Source organism: Bombus affinis, chromosome 3 (assembly GCF_024516045.1).
Source record: "Bombus affinis isolate iyBomAffi1 chromosome 3, iyBomAffi1.2, whole genome shotgun sequence".
In the NCBI taxonomy this organism is placed as follows: Eukaryota; Metazoa; Arthropoda; class Insecta; order Hymenoptera; family Apidae; genus Bombus; species Bombus affinis.
This window is the reverse complement of record NC_066346.1, coordinates 206,414-226,538: the sequence shown is the minus strand read 5'-3', so window position 1 is coordinate 226,538 and position 20,125 is coordinate 206,414. Positions and strand designations below refer to the sequence as shown.

The 20,125-nt window shown below is 27.7% G+C and overlaps 3 protein-coding genes across 8 annotated transcripts; 2 read left to right on the top strand and 1 right to left on the bottom strand.

Annotated features, from left to right (window-relative positions):
* Nucleotides 1-81: 81 nt before the first annotated feature.
* Nucleotides 82-6,756, top strand: LOC126914948 (centromere protein I-like). Of its 4 annotated transcripts, none has more exons than XR_007709970.1 (15): nucleotides 82-1,953; nucleotides 2,727-2,852; nucleotides 2,930-3,079; nucleotides 3,190-3,278; nucleotides 3,430-3,560; nucleotides 3,630-3,810; nucleotides 3,882-3,994; nucleotides 4,064-4,218; nucleotides 4,292-4,492; nucleotides 4,974-5,080; nucleotides 5,259-5,450; nucleotides 5,553-5,677; nucleotides 5,744-5,861; nucleotides 6,272-6,407; nucleotides 6,535-6,756. XR_007709970.1 is itself a non-coding variant. In XM_050719250.1 (15 exons), exons 1-15 carry the CDS (start codon nucleotides 1,902-1,904, stop codon nucleotides 6,601-6,603), a joined length of 1,980 nt encoding a protein of 659 aa, XP_050575207.1. In that variant the 5' UTR covers nucleotides 89-1,901; the 3' UTR covers nucleotides 6,604-6,756. The 4 variants fall into 4 exon arrangements, 3 of the variants coding, with proteins under 3 accessions (XP_050575208.1, XP_050575207.1, XP_050575209.1); XM_050719250.1 differs by having other exon boundaries at nucleotides 89-1,953; nucleotides 6,237-6,407; XM_050719251.1 differs by lacking the exon at nucleotides 2,930-3,079 and having other exon boundaries at nucleotides 84-1,953; nucleotides 6,237-6,407.
* Nucleotides 6,754-15,936, bottom strand: LOC126914953 (TATA box-binding protein-like 1). Of its 2 annotated transcripts, none has more exons than XM_050719260.1 (6): nucleotides 15,779-15,936; nucleotides 14,351-14,647; nucleotides 13,326-13,576; nucleotides 13,073-13,167; nucleotides 12,175-12,700; nucleotides 6,754-10,508 (listed from the first exon to the last, which is right to left on the bottom strand). In XM_050719260.1, the coding sequence occupies exons 2-5, from the start codon at nucleotides 14,636-14,638 to the stop codon at nucleotides 12,462-12,464; spliced, it is 873 nt and encodes a 290-aa protein (XP_050575217.1). In that variant the 5' UTR covers nucleotides 14,639-14,647; nucleotides 15,779-15,936; the 3' UTR covers nucleotides 6,754-10,508; nucleotides 12,175-12,461. The 2 variants fall into 2 exon arrangements, with proteins under 2 accessions (XP_050575217.1, XP_050575218.1); XM_050719261.1 differs by having other exon boundaries at nucleotides 15,785-15,929.
* Nucleotides 15,937-16,301: 365 nt separating this feature from the next.
* On the top strand, nucleotides 16,302-19,362 carry LOC126914951 (protein phosphatase 1 regulatory subunit 7). Of its 2 annotated transcripts, XM_050719256.1 has the most exons (5): nucleotides 16,308-16,987; nucleotides 17,072-17,172; nucleotides 17,277-17,473; nucleotides 17,600-18,071; nucleotides 18,139-19,362. In XM_050719256.1, the coding sequence occupies exons 1-5, from the start codon at nucleotides 16,975-16,977 to the stop codon at nucleotides 18,310-18,312; spliced, it is 957 nt and encodes a 318-aa protein (XP_050575213.1). In that variant the 5' UTR covers nucleotides 16,308-16,974; the 3' UTR covers nucleotides 18,313-19,362. The 2 variants fall into 2 exon arrangements, with proteins under 2 accessions (XP_050575214.1, XP_050575213.1); XM_050719257.1 differs by lacking the exon at nucleotides 17,072-17,172 and having other exon boundaries at nucleotides 16,302-16,987.
* The last annotated feature ends 763 nt before the right edge of the window (nucleotides 19,363-20,125 follow it).

The following is a 20,125-nucleotide window of genomic DNA, read 5'->3' as shown; positions in this document are numbered from 1 at the left end:
CGCATTAATTCGTACCGCTGCGGACAGATGACTCTGGAACGGATGTTGCTTTGGTTCATGCCGTAGCCGACAGGTTTTACAGGTTGAACATTTTGTTGTTTGCACAGTCAACAGGTGTCGCTCATTCGCATAGAAAAAAGCTGATAAAAATCGAGGCGATTATCCAATACGCAATAAAGTATTTTTCCGAAATTGTTTCATCATTTAATATGCAAAAAAACTGCAGCTCAATTCAATATCAATTGATTCTGGGCATTTATATCGAAGCCGCTCTTTCGAAAAGAACGTGTAGGAAATGGATGCAACGTTTCAAACAAGATGATATTGAAACTCAAGACAAGAATCTGACGATGAGGAACTGTAGGAGTTATTGGATGGAAATCCGGGACAAACGCTTAAAAAATTGTCAGCAGCCGTCGAAGTCGGCATATCGATCGTGTCGAGACGGTTACATGACCCAGGGAAAATCTACAAGGAAGGAAAATGGGATGCCTTGTTGATTGTCAAAAAGCTGAAAGTTGAATGAACGAATCATTTGCATTTCCTTGCTTCCTAAGCAGCAGGGGGAAGAGCTTTTTTTGTAGCGTATCGTAACCGAGGACGAAAACTTGATCTACTACGGAAACCCGAAACAGAGGAAATCGTGGATGAATCCCGAACAATTTCCAACATCGACATCAAAACGGAATATCCACGGAAAAAAGATAATGCTATGCATTTGGCGAGATATGGAAGGCGTGGTGTATCATGAATTTCTAAATCCCAGTGAAACGGTTAATGCTACAATTTGTCAACGCCAACTGAAGCGATTGAAGGACGAATTAATGCAAAAAAAAAATGCCCATCGATGGCCAGTAGAAAGCGCGAAGAATACGGTTAGACAAACACTGATGAACTTGGAATGGGAAATTTTCCCGCGCCCATCATACATCCCCGACATTGCTCCTTTCGGTTTTCACTCTTGTTCCGTTCCATGTAACACTCCTTGGTAGACACGCATTTTACCAATCTCTCGAGCAACTTCGAAAATGGATCGATGATTGGATCACCTCAAAAGAGAAGCCCTTCTATCGACGAGTGATCCTTGGCTTTTACCAAAAAGATGGCAAAATATGGCCGAAATTGCAATCGCAATTACTTTGATCGATATCCGATTGTAACATAATATGAAAATAATAAGTGTCCCAAGTAAAAAAGGCGGCATAAATTAACGCAACCCCTTCGTAATTACTCGAAAAAAGAAAAAAGAAAAGAGAGAAAAAGAAAAGAAAAAAAAAATGATCATATGTGCGAAAGTTCTCTGATAGCATGTATTAATAATTAAGTTTTATGATAATATTAACTAGTATGTCAAGTTTCATGTATACGGACATAACTGCAATGTACTTGTATTTTCGATCAATCGATCCCATCGGAAATCAATAGCTATTCCAAACTGTTCGTCACTGGTCCGAGAACAACCAGAACACTGAGAACATGATCTGAATAATAAACCAGAATAATGAGCGTGAACACTGAACACTCTTGCTTCCTCTCTGATATAAGCCACGAGCTCTATGACTCGTGACAATATACAGTGTTTGTTTAGAATTTTAAACGGATAGAATGAATTTTTCATTATCAATAGCATTATATTCTTTACCTTAAATACTACTTATAGGGATAACCATTGTTTGATACAAAAATAGGTTAGGAACATACTGAAAGGAAATATTTTAAGTTGTCATGATATTTAGGTTATGATGTACGACAATATCGTTAAAAATACCGGTAATGATTTAGTTAAAAAGTGAGCTTTTATACACGATTGAGCATTTAAAAATGTTTATTTCCTTTTGTTACAAATAATTTGTTGTTGTACAATATATATATATATAAAAAAAAAAAAAAAAAAAAAAAAAATGACAGATAAAGAAAGGGATACCTTTTTAAAGTTTTTACGAGATTTGAAAGGTACGTAACTAAAGATACAATAAGCATTCAAAGGTATTCAAACAGTAGTAGTATGATTTACGTTTCAATAAATAAAAGCATAGTGGCGCTAGTACTTACAGTTATAGTATATTTGGAACTAATCATTAGGATGTGTCCATGTTTTCTAAGAATTTAAAGACAACAAATAACAGCTATAGAACCTTTATTATGATAATGTATTCACGCCAAGGAAAAAAGTATTTGAATATGTAATTTGTCATTTCCTTTGCTCTAAGAAAACTAAACATAAATAAATGAATTTCGGTATGTTTTAAATGATTTTGAAAGGAAATGAAAATGAAAATTTAATATCTGTCCATTACTGAGAAACTTAAGAAAAAAGGAAATTATACAAAGAGAAAATATAGATCATTTAATAAAAAGTAAATCGACAAATCGGCTCATAATTAAAGAGTTCAATAATAATGAGAATATTGCGATTAAACCGCCATCCTGGCATCAGAAGAAATTAACGCCAAGAGAAGGGAAATCAGTTCTTTGCGACATAGAAAAAATTATTTTTTACCTGCATCCAGTTTGGTATTAATCATTACTACAAAATTGTAGAAAAAAGCATATGTATAATTATGTTAGCAAACTTTATGGAAAAACAATACTATGCAATGACGATATTGCAATGCAATATTGTATTGTAATTTTTAAATGATGAATTGCTTTCCTATCATCTTGTTTGAATACCTTTATTATTGACTGTATATAGAGTACATTTTTTTCTATTCTTTCTTTTGTAGTAAAGAAGAAAGATTATTCTACATTTGAAGAATCACTCGGTATATTACAAAATTATGCTGCGACTAAAGGGTTGATAGATGAAGATATCGATTTGTTAGCAGATATTATTATAAATACAGAATTAGGTGAGTATGCAAACGTTATAAGAAACAAACAGTTACATTCTATTGAGAACATAATGGAAAAGATATGTGTTTGATAGGTGCCACTAAATTAGTATCCTTGGCAAAGTGTTTAGTTCCAAGACACGAGATACCTGAACGCACGGTTAAGTCCCTTATTTCTTGGTGCCTAGCATCTATAAATGAACTGCCCATTACTGTATCCACTATTATTATACAATGGACAGTTGGTAATATTTCTTTTTTTTTTTTTTTTCTTTTTAAATCATATGATAACATGACGGAACAAAATATATATAAGACAAAAAATTAAATTGTACGTGTGTTTGCGTGCTTTCAGGCATATTGGACTATCAACTAATAGATAAAAAAGTTATAAATATATATTATAGCGTCTTCTTTTATATGATGTTGAAAAAGGAAAGACTGGTAAGTGTGTATGCATTCTGTTTACCAATACTGCATATGTAAATTTATAAGAGAACTTGTAATTACAATAAAAAATTTTAATAACGATCATAATATTAGTCGTACTGTATAGTTACATTGTTTAAATATTTTCCTACTGTTAACATTATAGGAAAGACATATAGCGCGTATCATTTATGTATTAACAAAACCAGAAGATGTAACTCGCAGAGATGTATCTAGATTACTGAATCTTCATCAGAAATATTCGAAACCTCGTAAACATATTATTGTCTTATTGTCGTAAGTAATTGCGGTTTGAGTTGCTTCATTTAACGAATGTAATATTAATTTGCGTAAGATTTATTTTAGATTATTCAAATCTTACAAACCAGAATTAGTACCTGAAAAAATTCAATCTATAAATACAGAAAGTGTATGGAAACCAATACCTGAAATTTTGCGATTAATGCTTCAAGATGCGAAAAGTCGTTTAGAGATTCAACAAACACAGGACTTACATTCAGAGTGTTTTAACTGGAATGTATTTGAGGTAAGTATTTGATAATTATAAAATTCATATAAATGATATGAAATGTTCATATATCTTTTTAACTTTAATAGTTTATGAAAACAAAGAAGACTGTAGCACCTCTGTTACCACCTGTAGGATATTTTCAAATTGGCTCTAATATTTTCAAAGAGAAGGATACAAAATCTATCTTTGAGATTTCTAGGTAAATAAATAATATTATTGCTTTGTTACGTTTATTGATTGATATTCGTTACATAGTAAGCTATTACAGTACAGAAGAATTGGGAAAATTGCACTTAAGCGTAGAATTACCGTGTAATGCCATATCACTTTTGTCTAATATTGCTGGTTACCATCTTCTTACATTTGCTGATTTCCACTATCAGAGTAGATTCTCTTATAATCTCTACAATACTTTAATAAGAGGTACATCTATAATATAATCTGTAATATAGTAAATGTTTCTAGAAATATAAATTTAATGTTTCTTTCGTTTCAGCATTTATCTTGGAAAATGAAAAATTTTCTACAGAAGAAATTAACAAATTACTTGATATAACTATAGAATTTTCACAATATATGCAACAAGATATACTTGTCGTTAATCGTTTCCTTGATGAATATCTGTATTTTAATACGGGAGAATATCAATCAAAGTTACTAGTTTTATTGCAATGGATGACGTCGGTGTCTATTAGCGGTATACTTTCATTCATATTTATTAAGGGACTGTATACAAGAAGTTAATTCTCTATAAATATTTTTACTCAAACGATCTTCGTAGAATATTTCTTCGTATTGATAGACTTTGATTGATTGATTGATCGATCGATCGATATCATATTGGCTTGAAAAGATATGAATAAGCAGAGTTTCTACGGTCAATTTTTATAAAGATTTAGTTATCTATCCTAAAAACCAATTGCTCTTTGTTTCTGTCAAGCGATGTACTATTATATTGATTATACATGATTATCTCTTACTATTGAAGATTATTTACATGGATATTTTCAGATAGATGGATACATAGATGAATTTTTGAACGAAACTTGCGAAATTGGTAGATGTAAAGATATTCTTCTAATAGTTAAAAATTTTAGTTCAGAATTTCGTTTACTTAGTACTGTATTATATATTTCTGTGCTTAGTGTAATTATTTTATAAAAGTAAAATATATTCAGATTTACAGGAAAAGATATTAGTTCATGTACAAAATATGTTTTACGAATCAACCTTAAGTATGAAGTGTGAGATTATCAGAACATTGAAAATGTTGATCACAAATTTGGTATGTTAAACATATTATTTTACTACCTTATTTAACTTACAGTTGGCTTTCTTATTGCATAAATTACTTTTGTTGAAATTGTTTAAATATCAAAAATGACATAAAAATTAAGAGTAACATAATTATTAATAAAGCAATAGTAGCCAACTGACAATTTTACAATGCCATTTTTTTGTAGTTTGTTAGTCAAGCATTTGAAGAATGCAGTCATAAAACACCTGCACCATTTCTAGGACAAGGTGCAGTGGATAATTTAGAAGAGGCTATTCCTATTCTCACAAAAACCTCAAAAACCCTTATCGTGTCTGGTTTAAACATACATTCGTACGATATTTTATTATTATCGGAGGCATTATCATTTTATGAGGAGGTAATTGATGAAGATAAATAATAATAATATCTTCGTATAATTAACATAAACAGTAATGAAATATTAATGATTCAGTGCCGTACTTTTACTGAAAATGTTTAGATTTGTATATTGGAAAATCGAAGTACCGTAATGTCGTTTACATTAGCACCCCCTGCAGTAATTTATGGAGGTTTTATTACGAAGCATTGTGCGATTTTGTCAAAAATATGCAAATTGCTATTGAGGTATGCATCCTATAAACTTTGTTTACGTTTATAAATTAGCCTTTCAATTTCAATATCTGCTCACAGGTATCGTAATAGAAGTTTACAATTAAAAAATCGTAAGGTACAAAAGTTATATAAGAAAAAGTTTAATATTATATCTATCTATGCTCAAGACATTGTTGAAGCATTATGGTATGACGAGGTATGTAAATATGACACTAAAATCAGTTAATGTAATTGATAATCTAATCATCAAATGTTAATTCTCTGTAATGAATTTCTACATTGAATTTCTGTGCTGTTAGGCTCGACTAATTTGAAAACATTGTATTCTATATTATATCGCCGTTATGAATCGAAATTAAAAATTCGGATAAAATATTACTAAAATCCCATCGGGATGGAATTAAATTAGAAGGTTGTCAATTAATTAATTGTAATTGATCGTATAAGAGTATTATGTTTAAAATATCTTTCCTGTATTACATTTTCACCATCGAAAAATAATTCCCCTTCCTTTTTTTCCTAATTTTGGCATTTAAGAATTATATTTTTTTGCTAAACTTATATTTTTCAGCCATTTAAAAAACGCAGTAATATGTACTTTTTAAGAAATGTTCCAACGAGGGTGATGGAAGATTTAAAACATTGCAATCTAAATTGCCTTTTAAATATTGGTAACCATTACGCCATCTTACCTTACAAATGTATATTGAACAAAACAGGACTGAGTATTAACACAAGAGAGGTAAGAAATGACGCACAGTTATTTTTAATATTTTTGTCTATTAGTTTTTTTAAATAATATTAACGTAACTATATAATAGCTTCTAAATGATAAGAAAGTTATTTCAACGATGATAAAATTTTTACAGGCTGCTATGAGCGTAGCATTGTATTATTATCCAACCGTAAGTGAATTTCTTGATATATTTCAAAATTAACTGTAATAATAAATTTAGATATTAAAAGGTATGTACATTATTTCCGAAAAAATTTAAGATACTCTTGAGATGTAATAAATGTTTTTAGCTGTACGTTTTATACATTAAAACAGTAATTTATAAAGTTTGTAATAATAAGTACGTGTGAAATAAGTTGATTTAAATTAATCATTGCCTTTTATTTCTTTGATTTTTACATAAAAATTTTCATGTACAGTTCATTCAACAGTCTTTAATACATATCTACCTAATGAAAAGTTACATATAAATCATCATGGATGTCTTGGGCTTCATACTTTAGAAACTATATCATTCTTTTTTTTACATATTTTTTAATTTATCCTACTTATTTTATGCATTAATATTTAGTGTACACATTGCGGTAGATTGAAAATTACTAATGTTTACATGAAAATAGTAGCTTGACAATGCATTATGCACGAAAATCTCTTTGAAAGTGAGTGTGAACATCTCTTAAATTTAAAATCTATATAATGCTCTATCAAAAGTATTCTAAATACATATTCTAGAAGAGGCCATGCTATCGATGCAACATTATTCTACATACTAAATATACTTTATAACTACCATACTTTTAAAACAATACATGTATGTATTACTAATACTATTGATAGTGCGTTAAAGAATCGATAGGGTACCCATTTTGATACGTGTTATTCGTCAATATTTCGAGTAAGTTTCAATAATAGAAAAGAGAAGTTTATAAAAGGAAAAGAAGAAAAGAAAAAAAAAAAAAAAGAAAAAAGAAAGAAAGAAAGAAAAACTCGTTATAACTGAACTATGTATGTATGTATATATTTCTTTACTGCGGATTGATTTTCACAAAATCACATTCATTATTGCTTTAGAATTCAATCGTACCGTGCAAAGGAATGAATGAAGAATGTAAATGTATAATACTAGTAACTATGTTGAATTCAAAGAAAGATTTACTATAAATATCAGTATATACGATGTATTACTATTATTTAATTGATACAATATATACGATATTAGCATATTATTTTCTACGTTTTCGTTTTCTTCGCTATAAACTGATACAGCTACATGATAGTACGATCATCATGTCAATAATAACGATTTAAGACAATGACAACATCAAGAACTTAGTGCTTCTATAACGATTATAATATGTTATAAAATTATCCTCAGTTTTAATGAATCAATCAAAACTTTGCTTAATGTCATAACATTTGTACCATCTAAACATGTCTCATGTTAAGCTGCAAATGAAGTATTTTCAAAGATCGATATAACAACCAGATACATATTCATACATCTAGTTATTTATACCTATAAAAATAATGATTATATATGGTGATGCATTACGCTAGAAAATTATATTTTGCTATGGACACATTCAGAGATGTTATAACTACGAGTACATATAAGAATTAACAGAGAATGTTCACCTCTACCAAAATTTTTAATAAATTCTTTCTTTTTCATGATAACATACAATTTGATTTGCAAATATCTTGAAAAGATATTACATGCTTTCATTAATAACTGTACAAGCACTTTACTAAGAATAGCATAGTTAAATTTCATCAATCTTGAGCAATGTATTCATGTTACCTATAGTATTTTAAACTGTAACATGTTTTTATGGACTGTCTTTGGTGTAAATATATTCTCAGACTAGAAAATAATAGTATCATGAGGCCTGGAATGTGAAAACAGTAATGTACATTAAATTTAGCAAATTTGGTAAAAGTGCACATCATTTTTCATGATATTAGCGATCAGAAACTTTGCGTTTATATGTAGCAATTATAGTATGTCAATTATAATTAATTTGTTCAAATCAGATAGTATGAGCAGCATAAAATAATGTTTGATATTAAAAGTGTCAGTAGAAATAGAAATATTTATAACAGTGTTTAATACTTATGCTGCTTAAACTACTTTGGATGTAAAGCCTGATATATTCTTATAAAGATAGAGAATAAATTAAAATTATTATTTTAAAAAATGTATCGCAAACATATGATGTTATACTAGTAAACAATAACAATTAATATTTTATTGTCATGAATTTGAAGAAATCATTAAAACAGTTGCGTTTGTTCGGATGAGAGTACTGAAATACCATTTAGTTATAGTCTGTGATTGGCAGTCACTCGGTTGTAATAAAGAATGATTCATTTTAGAAACTAACATTTAAATTACATGTAATACTAATAATATCACTGCAGTTCCATGTTGACATTAAGTTGAATTTGAATATAACTTCATCGACAAACACTTTCTAAATATGCTTTAGGAAATATTAGCTAAATATACAACGAAGTACATAAGAATGTAAAACATAATAATGGCAATAATTATGATACAACAATTTTCTTTATGACATTAATAATCTTATTCAGAAAAGAATAAAGTACCAGCAGATATAATTGAGAAAATAAGTATAAAGAATGATTTTATTTATTTTAAGTATTCTAAATAAGATAGCTTGCTACTCGAAAATTATATGATTCCTATATAAATTCCTTCAATGTATATACTTCTGTACACTATGCATACAATAATACATCAGAGATATTTTGGACAATAATTTACTGCATTGAATATTATTACTATATTTAGATCTCATGCTGCAGTGTATATAGGATAAGATCATATCGTTCCAGAAATAGAGATACGTAGAATAAGATATATCGTTCCAGAAATTCGCTATACAAGTTTGTGTGCAATGATTGTATAGCTATTAAATTCCACTAAACTTTTTTTTTTTTTTTTTTTTTTTTTTTTTATAACAAATACTGCTTTAGAAAAAGCATTGTCATTAGATTTCCTTAAACAATTTCTCTAGGTTCCAATATAAAATTTATGGAACAATGCCAGAAACCTTTGCATTTATATTGTTAAACTATTAGTAGAAACTATTACTAAATTAAGAAACAAATATTTTACGTATCAAGTAATCTTTCTAAAAAGTTTTGTATCCATAAATCGTATTTTTATAGTTTTACAACAAACGAGAAATTGTGTTTTACTTAACATAAATTAAATATATTGCCATTTCTCATATTACTGTTATTATTACATCTTTTCAAGACAAAGAAAGTTTTACCGTCTTATTTTTATTCTAGCATTAATTGTAACTTTAAAATGCATTTTTTTAATTATTATTGCTTATAACCATAAAATATCAAGATTTTCTAATTGATGTTAGTTAAAGGGCATAACATGGAGGACTTCAAATAAAAACTAAAGAATGATATTATTTTATAATAAAAAAGTATTGTATTTATAAATGCTAAATGAAAGTTTTTGAAAATTTTGTTCAAATAACATTCCTATAAAACGCTTGAAATTCATAATACTTCGTATTAAATTTTAACGCACATCTAAAATAATTACAAAAGTATATAATGTTTCTACATATTGTATATTTTTTAACTATGAAAGAAAGAAAGACATGAAAAGTATATATGTATTGACTTCAACAAAGTTATAAATTACACAGCGGTTCTGACATTATTGCCATTCTTAAAATAAAAATTCTTCATTCGTATGATAATATTTAATACACTTGGTAATCAATGTAAAATTAAGGTGCTTCAGTAAGTGCCTAATGTCATATATATATATATATATATATATATATATATATATATATATATATATATTTTTTTTTTTTTTTTTTAATTAAATTCGAGCTCTTAATTTTTGTATTTTGGATATACTACGGGCAGTGACTATAGCATCTTTGTAAAAGAACTTGTTTCGCATATAGTTAATATTAAATCATTGGAGATTATGAGAATTCAATTAAGCTTAGTGTACAAATAGCATTATGTATGGCACAAGGTACAGATCAATATTCATTATAGTATTGAAAGGTATTGCCAATGGTTTTCTTCGTTCACACGTACCTACGATATGAAAAAAAGGATCATTAAGAATGCATATAATTAGTAACAGGTGTAAGGTGTATGCATGTTGTTTTATAATATTCAGAAAGTATACAACTAATTTGCATATTAGTATATCTGGATAACTTGATTTATTTACACTATGTTTTATTTAAAGTCCATGCGTCTACTTTTGAATGATAGTAATGTTGCCAGAGAATGTTTTTGTTTCCGTTAAAGTACACCATACAATTATAACAAATTTTACATGTCATCTATTCCCAGCTTTTATTACCAAACAGAATTTAAAAATAGCCTTATGTCAGTTAAGCTTCTCGTATTTAAGATGTATTAGACACGAATTGTTGAATATTTTGTAAAACATAACATTTGTCGTTCCTCAAACTATGATATATGACAATAACTAATTAAAATTAAATGATAACGACATAATTCAAATACGCTTATCGTCACGAGGATACTGCAAGTGATAAATAAATAAATGAACAAGATCTTACATGTTGGTAATAGATATTAGAAATGATAAGTAATATGTTATCGTAATCTATTCTATTCTTTAAATTTTTATTGCGATTCTCAAAAGGTAAAATGAGACACTTCACTGATGTTATGATTTTTTGTTTCACTTTTCAAGTACGTTCCATAACGACCAAAATGCGGGGATTGACAAGTTATTTTAAACTAATATTCAAGCTTGGGACTAATCTCTATATTGATGCAAGCATAAATAATGAAGCCCAATCTTAAAACACTGCAATCAGGCCTGTGTAATTTTTATACAATTAATAGAAGATGATAATCATTTTACGTAGCACTTTTTTCTTTGTTGCATCTGTTAAATGGTGTAATAACAGCCCATAGCCATTTAGAGAAAGAACGTTTAACCATACAGACACTTAAACCAAATTTTTCCCGTACTGCAGCTTTTTCGACATATTTAACAGAAAACCAAATAAGTGTCCATTAAAAGGGTTTTAAAATCAAATTAAATTAGATCAACTCTCTGTTATTTACTAACGAAAATGTCATTTGTATAGAAATACCTTCAAATGTAGTATAATATGTCATTGTATTAGAAAAGTAAATTGTGATACTAAACAAAATTTTTAGCTTCTTAGATGTCCTTTGATCACTTTATCTCAAATTTTAGACATCCATCTTTGGCACAATATATTAATTAAGCAGAAATAGATTATACATATAAGTAGAAAAAAGAGTAATAAAACATCAAAAATGTATACACTTTCCATCGCTACAAAAATTCAGTATATAATCTGTCATTATATAACGAAAAACTAAATAAACATGAATCGATTCATTATTTAAATTACAGAGGAGCATGGTTACAAACAAGTTCTTTTTAGAATTACTCCTAATTAATTAAATGTAGTAAGTTCTATCAGAAGAACAAAAATGAAAGGAAAAGATGGAAAACAGAAAAGATTGAACAAATGTTGAGATATTGTTTGCTAAACACAATGAGTATGCATACATTGTTTTTATGTCTAACATTTATATATATGTATATATATACATATATATATATATATATGTGTATATATATATATGTATATATAGATATATATATATAGATATATATATATATATATAGATATATATATATCTATATATATATATATATATATATCTATGTATGTATATGTACCATTAATGAAAGTAAATTATGATGATATTGTTACGTTGATGAAATTCAGTTCAGTTGATTCAATATTAGTGTAATCATAATTAAAGCACTTGCACGTGCATATTTGTCTCTAGCACTCACACATTGTCTTTTCACTAAGGGAAATAGAATACTTCACTTCACTCTTTAGATAACACTTTTGTACACAAAGCAGTATGTATCTATTTTTTTTTTTCTTTTCCTTGTAAAACAAGATGTAAGAAGTATAACAGTTTCACAATTAACAGAGGAGCAGCAAAATAAACAGCTCAGTCCCAACTGGCGTCACTCTCACCCTCTTCTTCTTCCTCCTCCTCGTCAGAGAACATGGTATCATATAAATAATCTGGATCATGTAGGAACTCGTCACGACTTCTTTTTCTTAGCCCCATTCTACGTTTCTTCGTTGTTAGGGCAAGTTCGTCTTCTGTCGTTCTCTCCTTACGAAATTCGTAGACTAGTGGATAAATATATTCAATCGCAGCTTGGACAGCAGCAACATTGGGAGCTACAATGTACATTTAAGTTTACTCGATAAACATAATAATTAAGATCGTATACGAAAACAATATATCTCCTTATAGATTTTCACTTCAGTCTTCATAGATAAAATATCTATGAATGTCATTTATGCCAAGCTACGGATATATTTGCCAGCTGTTCTTCAATGTTTATAATTGAATGTCGTTCGTCCGTTTGTTACAAATTGATTGTTCATTTCAAATTTCTGAATGAGACATTTTCTATTCTAAAACACGCCTGCGATCTTTCATCCTTAGCATTGGATAAATAACATTGCGTCAACGAGATATTTCATTCGCGATTGCAAAAGAATTAGTAATTCATTTAACGCAAACATTAATCCAATAGTAAAACAAACCTGTTACAGTGACACTTCCAGTAGAAAATATTTTCAATGTGGCTTTTGGTTCTTTTAGTTTGTATGTGACACCAGGATGTAATTCCGGCTCATAACTAAATAAAACAAATACATAAATATTTCTGACTATAATACATTATCGGTATAATAGATTATATATAAAAGGGTATATATCAAAATCATTCTTAGTCAATCAGTTCAATCATTCCTGTAAACCATATAGCTTTATTTAAACATACATAAGTATACTTACTCTGCATTTTCTTTATGACATGATGAAAATGATGTTATCTTGATTGCAAATGGCATACAGCATGTACCTAGTACATTAACCACTCTATAATTGTTAAATCGTACTTTAAATCCAAGTTTCTGAAGTGAACGAGCAAAGCGGCGAGCTGCTATCTTTGCTTGAACTTCACTAGTTGCGCCGGTACATGTTACTTTGCCAGAAGACCATATAGAAGCAGTAGTATATGGTCTCCTTAGTTTCATAGTAATCATCTACAACATGCATGCATATACTAAGAACATTGCCTATAAATGTTATTCAATATTTCAAATTATTTAAAATCTAATGTCTACTTAAAAAAGCCTAAAGATCAGCTTGTTCAGCTAGAAAGTTTCATGTAGTCTCAAAATGTATGTATATGTCACTTGAAATTGAACTATGACTTTAACAATCTTGAAATGAAATTTACTATAGATCCAACATATTCTGATATTTTTAATTTAATATATATTAAAGAATAGTTATATCCTCAAGTAGAAATTAATATTATATTAAAATTATACTAAGATCATTTTCATTATCATACAGATAATGTATCTTATATAATCTAAGAATGGGATAAAATCAAGGAGAGTACCGTTTTATTAAACAATTAATCATAATCTTTTACTGTTAATTACAAAAGGCTAAAAGCCAAACGTAAAATATTCATGATTAATTTGTAACAAATAACTTTATATCTTTTTCACATCTTATTAACGGCGATACTTTCTCCTGTTACTTTAATTTTTAACATATTTTAATAAATTTTTATCCACTGCTTAAAAAAACATTGTAAATTTTATTAAAGTATGTGAATCGTTGTATATAATTAAGAAAAATCAAGTACGTAAGCGTTCTAGTAATGTAATTTAAATTTTCTGCATAGAAACATTAAACAGAAATTAAAGATATAAAAATTAAGCTTACATCACAATCAAATATATTAAATATAATTAATCTGCTACAGATGTAAAAAAAAAAGACAAGACTGCTTCAAAACATACCCCATTCTCTCTTCTATATTCCACATTAGATCCATTTAGTGCAATTTCTCTTAAATTTAAATGACATCTAACACTGAAGCTGCAAACTACATTATTGATAACGATATCCAATTCACGAGGTTCTTGTTCATGAGGCTCCATGTAAGGTTGGATCTGTCCATCAAATATCCTCTCATCTTTTTCTTCTTTACATATGTTGGTATTGTCTAAATTCTTTACATCCTCTACGTGATTTATTGATGTATTTGTTAAAGGTTTCATGCCATTCTTTTGAATAGCAGTTGCCATAATATATCCCTACGGAAAAACAAATAAAAAGGGAAAAAAAGAAAAAGGAATTGAAACTACCGTTATCCTTTGTATATAATCTAACATAGAAACATTAATTAGTAGCGTTACATCACTTATTACTTTATACAACATAGCATTTCGTTTTATGATTTATAAAGTAATTCTCAAACGATAAAGTCCTGGCTTCTTCTTCTTTTTTTTTTTTTTTTTTTTTTTTTTTTTTTTTTTTTTTTTTTTTTTTTTTTTTTTTTTTTTAATAAAAGCCAATCTTGTTTGATTCAAGTACCGGGGAATAATATATCTATTTGTTATATCATTAAATTTAAAAAATTATTGATTGACTAAGGTAACATCGCCGTTTATTATGCCATTTATGCAATTATCAGAAATATTAATATATATTGTGTCATTTAAATTATTTGTAATTCCATCAACTATTATGTAAATCAATATATACTTTAATCTCAAATTTAATGTTAGGGGTCCGCAGTTCCTAATTTAAAAAATTTTAAGCTTATATTCCTCAATTTTCAATAACTTTTCATTCATATTGAATACCCAAAACATAAGAAGGTCAAAAAATCATACAAAAACAATAATTGAAAAATAAGTAACTTCTAAAAAAAAATGATTTTATATAGTAAAATAAAGCTTTAAGTTTCTTTCTATAAAAATTTAAACAACTAATAATGGCATTTTATGTAAAACAACATGATGTAAAGTCGTTATTACTGATGTTACCTCACTGGAATGATATATGATAAGTATGCAGATACGTCCTATAAAAAATATATCAATTTTAATTCAGAAAGATAATGAATTTCCGGAGGAAGTTAAATTGAAATTCTATGAAATTGTTTTAAAATTACTACAAGTGAAACATAACGGAAATGCGCAAACATTTAAAAGACACGATGTTTATAGTAGCAGGCGAACGTTTAATGAAAATTTTCGTGAGATGTATTTCAAAAATACTGAGAAATGTTCGAAAGGTTTTCTCGGATGTTAGATGAGGTGACAGTAAGAAAAGATGAAAAGCACAATTGCTATTCCTTATAGCGTTAAATGACTATAGTACTAAATTAGAAGATTAAAATCTCGATCAACAGCGGCGAACAAAATAGAAATCGCACTCACTTGTGCCTATGTTATATGCTTTTTTTTATTAAAAATAACTTCTTTGTTGACAAGTGCCAGGAGAACGCAAAGTTAGCTCAACAATCACTGCCATTGTTTTCGGCCATCTTCACTAGACTAGCTACTGATCAAAGTCACGGACGCGGCAATGATACATAAAAGAGAATACTCATTGACAAAGTATAGTCGTGTAATTTTCCTGGTATATATTTAAATTTTTCCACTAGCTGTTAAATTCTATATAAATTTATATATGTTACATCTTCATCAGTAAACTGTATCATTATTTAAATAAATATTATATTTTCTATCTTATTGTATGTTAAGTATCGAAATGAAAATATCACCAACAAATTTAAATATTGCTACTTGGAACTTCCCTAGATTTTTTCTAGAACTTAGATGCTGATGTTTCATAAGATCTTCACTTTATTTTAATTAATTAATTAAAAGACCAATACATAAAAATGATTAATAACGAAGAAAATATTTTTACATAACCTATTATATTTTTTAATACTACAATTTGATTGTAACAAATCAATTATATGTACATATACGGATTAATGCATTCTAAGCAGTTGTAAATCGATATCGTGAAATCTATACTTAATAGCAGTTTTCGTTAATATCAGACTATTATTCATGCAGTTAATATCAAAAACTATTTTCAAAAAAGAAAATGGCCAGGTGCAAGAAATATAAAGAAATATTTTATTAATCAATATGTTTATTTAATAAAATTACGAGTATAATAATAGTAGTAGTAATAAATAATAATAATAATAATAATAATAATAATAATAATAACAATAATAATAACAATAATAATAGTAATAATAATAATAATAAGCTTTAGAACAGTTTTATTAAAATTACTAATCATTGCAAAACGTGTAAGAACTAAGAACAAGCCGTGGGAAACTTTCACAATATATACGATGTAATTGTCATTTGCGTGATGTAAGTTCGCAACCACATTTGTGTGATAGTGTAAAACCATGGACATTGTAGAACCTACCGCAGTGTAAAGTTTATACAATCTCAAATAATTCCAACAAATACTACAACAGTTCGATTTGCATTTAATGCTGGATCTTTATGAATCAGTATAATCAATTATAATCTTTTTTTTACTCAATTTTAAACTAAATCTACCAATTAAATCGAAGAAATTGTCATTATATCTCGCAGTAATGGCAAATAATGGTACAGTAATTGTTTATTGCAACGTAATCGTCAATAAAAACATCACGGATCATGGTTGCTTATAGAAATATAATCGTGTTTTAGAGGATAATAAAAGCGAAGGTTCGGCTGAAATCGAGGGTGAGAATGAGAATGATGAAAATGAAGAAGCGGAAAAGATTCTTATCATAGATCCTGATAGCGATGTTCGTTTTTATTATTCCTTTACTACTAATTTCATCAATAACAACTTGAAATTTTATGATGACATAATTCTTATATATATATAATTATTTCATTAATGTTCTAGGAATTAGATTTCAATCATTCGAGACTAACAAAATTAGAAAATTTGGAACCATTGAGGAAGATACATAGATTGTGTTTTACGTGGAATCTGATAAAGAAAATTGAGAACCTTGATACACTTACAACTTTGGTCGAGTTAGAATTAAGAGATAATCAGATTGTTGTTATAGAAAACTTAGATGCTCTTGTAAATTTGAAGTATGTTACTACATTCCGTATAAGTAAAATAAAAGATACATTTTCTTTTAGTAAATATAATAAATAGTAAATTTATCAAAATAATATCCTAAATTTCTTGGGCATAAGCAAATATTATATTTTCAGACTTTTAGATTTATCTTTTAATCGTATTAAAAAGATAGAAGGATTGGACAACCTATTGAATTTACAAAAGTTATACTTGTCGTCAAATAAGATTCAGTGCATTGAGAATCTGTCACATCTAAAGAACCTTACAATCCTCGAGTTAGGTGATAACAAAATAAGAGAGATAATTAATCTTGAAGCGCTTGAAAATTTAACAAGTTTGTTCCTTGGTAAAAATAAAATAGCAAAGATAGAAAATTTGGGCTGTTTACAAAATCTTCAGTTATTAAGTCTTCAAAGCAATCGCATTATAGAAATAGAAAATTTAGATGAATTAAAGGATCTTGATCAGTTGTATTTATCTGAAAATGGAATAACATGCATCCGAGGATTATCAAATTGTACAAAAGTAACAACTTTTGATCTAGCAAATAATAAAATAAAAAAGATTGAAAACATTGAACATCTTGAAGATTTAGAAGAGTTCTGGGTAAGAATATGATTAATAGCCGTATATGCATATTTAATTACTATTCGATACTTAATATATTTTCCAGATAAACAACAATGAAATTGAGGATTGGACAACTGTAGAAAATTTAGCAGTTAATAAGAAACTACAAACAGTGTATTTAGAGCATAATCCTATTGCCAAAGATCCAAATTACAGAAGAAAAATTAAACTGTTGCTGCCATGGCTTGTCCAATTAGATGCAACACTTTGCAGATAAGACAATATTGTTCTGCAAAGTAGACCTCTTTGATAATTCTTTGAAACTGTACCTATTGATACTGTTGCCTATCTCCTTCTAGTATTACTTTAAAAAATTATGTATGTACAATTCTATCAATGAGAAGTATGAAATAATTATGTCTTTTTCAACTAGAAATGCATTCCTTTTTTTTACATTTTATTAGCAATTTTGTTGATATCACATTGTTAAACGACTGAAATTTGTCATTGCTTTCAACAAGAAAATAATATAAATGCTCAAGGATAATTGTTTTCATAATTTGTACAAAAGCTTACGAAGTAAAAATTTGGGAATAGCGTCTTCTTTATACCTTCATACGATTATACAGTATAAATATTTTTCTTATCTTACTTAAACTATGGGTACATTGACCTGCGTTCTATAACATCCAATATTTTGAGGAACTTCTCTATGTTGTTCTCTTATTATTCAGAAAACCTTATATATCTTGATACAATAATTTTTAACAATTGTATGGAACTTTAATTGAAAGATGTTCAATATATTTATACGAGAATAGTAGCATAAGCAATAGAAGGAATTATTGAACAGTAATTGTGTGAATACATTGTTGAAACTAAATTGTTTTGAAAAAACCACATACTTCAATTTCTACTTGTAATATATTCGTAACAGAATAGCCAATGCATTTATTTCGTATTTCAGTGTATTGTAAAGTACATGACTACTGCAGAATCTTTACTACATTAGAAAACCAATTACTTTTTCATTTGATTAACTTTTTGCGCGACATACATTACAGGACAAAAATAAGTGGATAAGGTAAGGAAAATAGGTATCAATAATGTTTCATTTCATACGTTGTATGTTTGCACAGAAATATAAACGTTAATTTCAATTATTTACCAAATAATGTAGTTCGATTAATTCTAATCGATAGTTCTATCATCCGTCTATGTATTTTTGTCCCCAGCTGTATACCATTTCATTAAATAACATAACATCGTGTACTGTAATTTTATGCTTATTGATATATACATGTGAAATATATTGAGATTATGTAAATATGTATTTATTACGTGACTTACATTCATAAACATTATTATTATTTTCATCAAAAGCCTTGATTGTCGTGCAATTTTTACTTGAATAACTATAGAACAAATCGTTGCAACATTTATTGAACATTATTTCACTGAATTTATGGATGGGACATTTCCACGAACTCTTGCAACAATTTAAATGATTTTACGTTTAAGAAATTTGTACGATCATGTACAAGTACATAGAATAAATTAAATATGTAAAGAACAGAAAGTTTTGCTAATTGTTATGAATCGTTATTCACTGATATATGCATAAATATGATACACTGATGGTTCCATTAAAATCTAAGTATGTACAAAATTAGGATATTGTTATTTAATTATTGTATTCAAATTTTCATTGTACGCTCGTACATTCACTATACATATAATTTGAAATATATATATTCGAATGATAATTACAAATAATAATAATTATGTAACAAAATAATTTTGGATGTCTACGAATCTCAGTATAGTTATTAATATTTAAGATATAATATATGCAAAAGAAATGTGATATATTAATTTTGATTACATCGTGTCTCTTGCCCATATTATTACATTTGTTCCGTTCTAGGCTTAAGAATTGTTAGATTTACTTGTACTTTAATTGTTACTTTACTTGTAATTTAATTGTTAGATTTACAAGACTTGTAGAATTTAATTAGTACAACTGTTCTTAAAATTATTATTTTTAATGTAAATATATAAAATGAACTCGAAACTTTATTGCAGGTCCA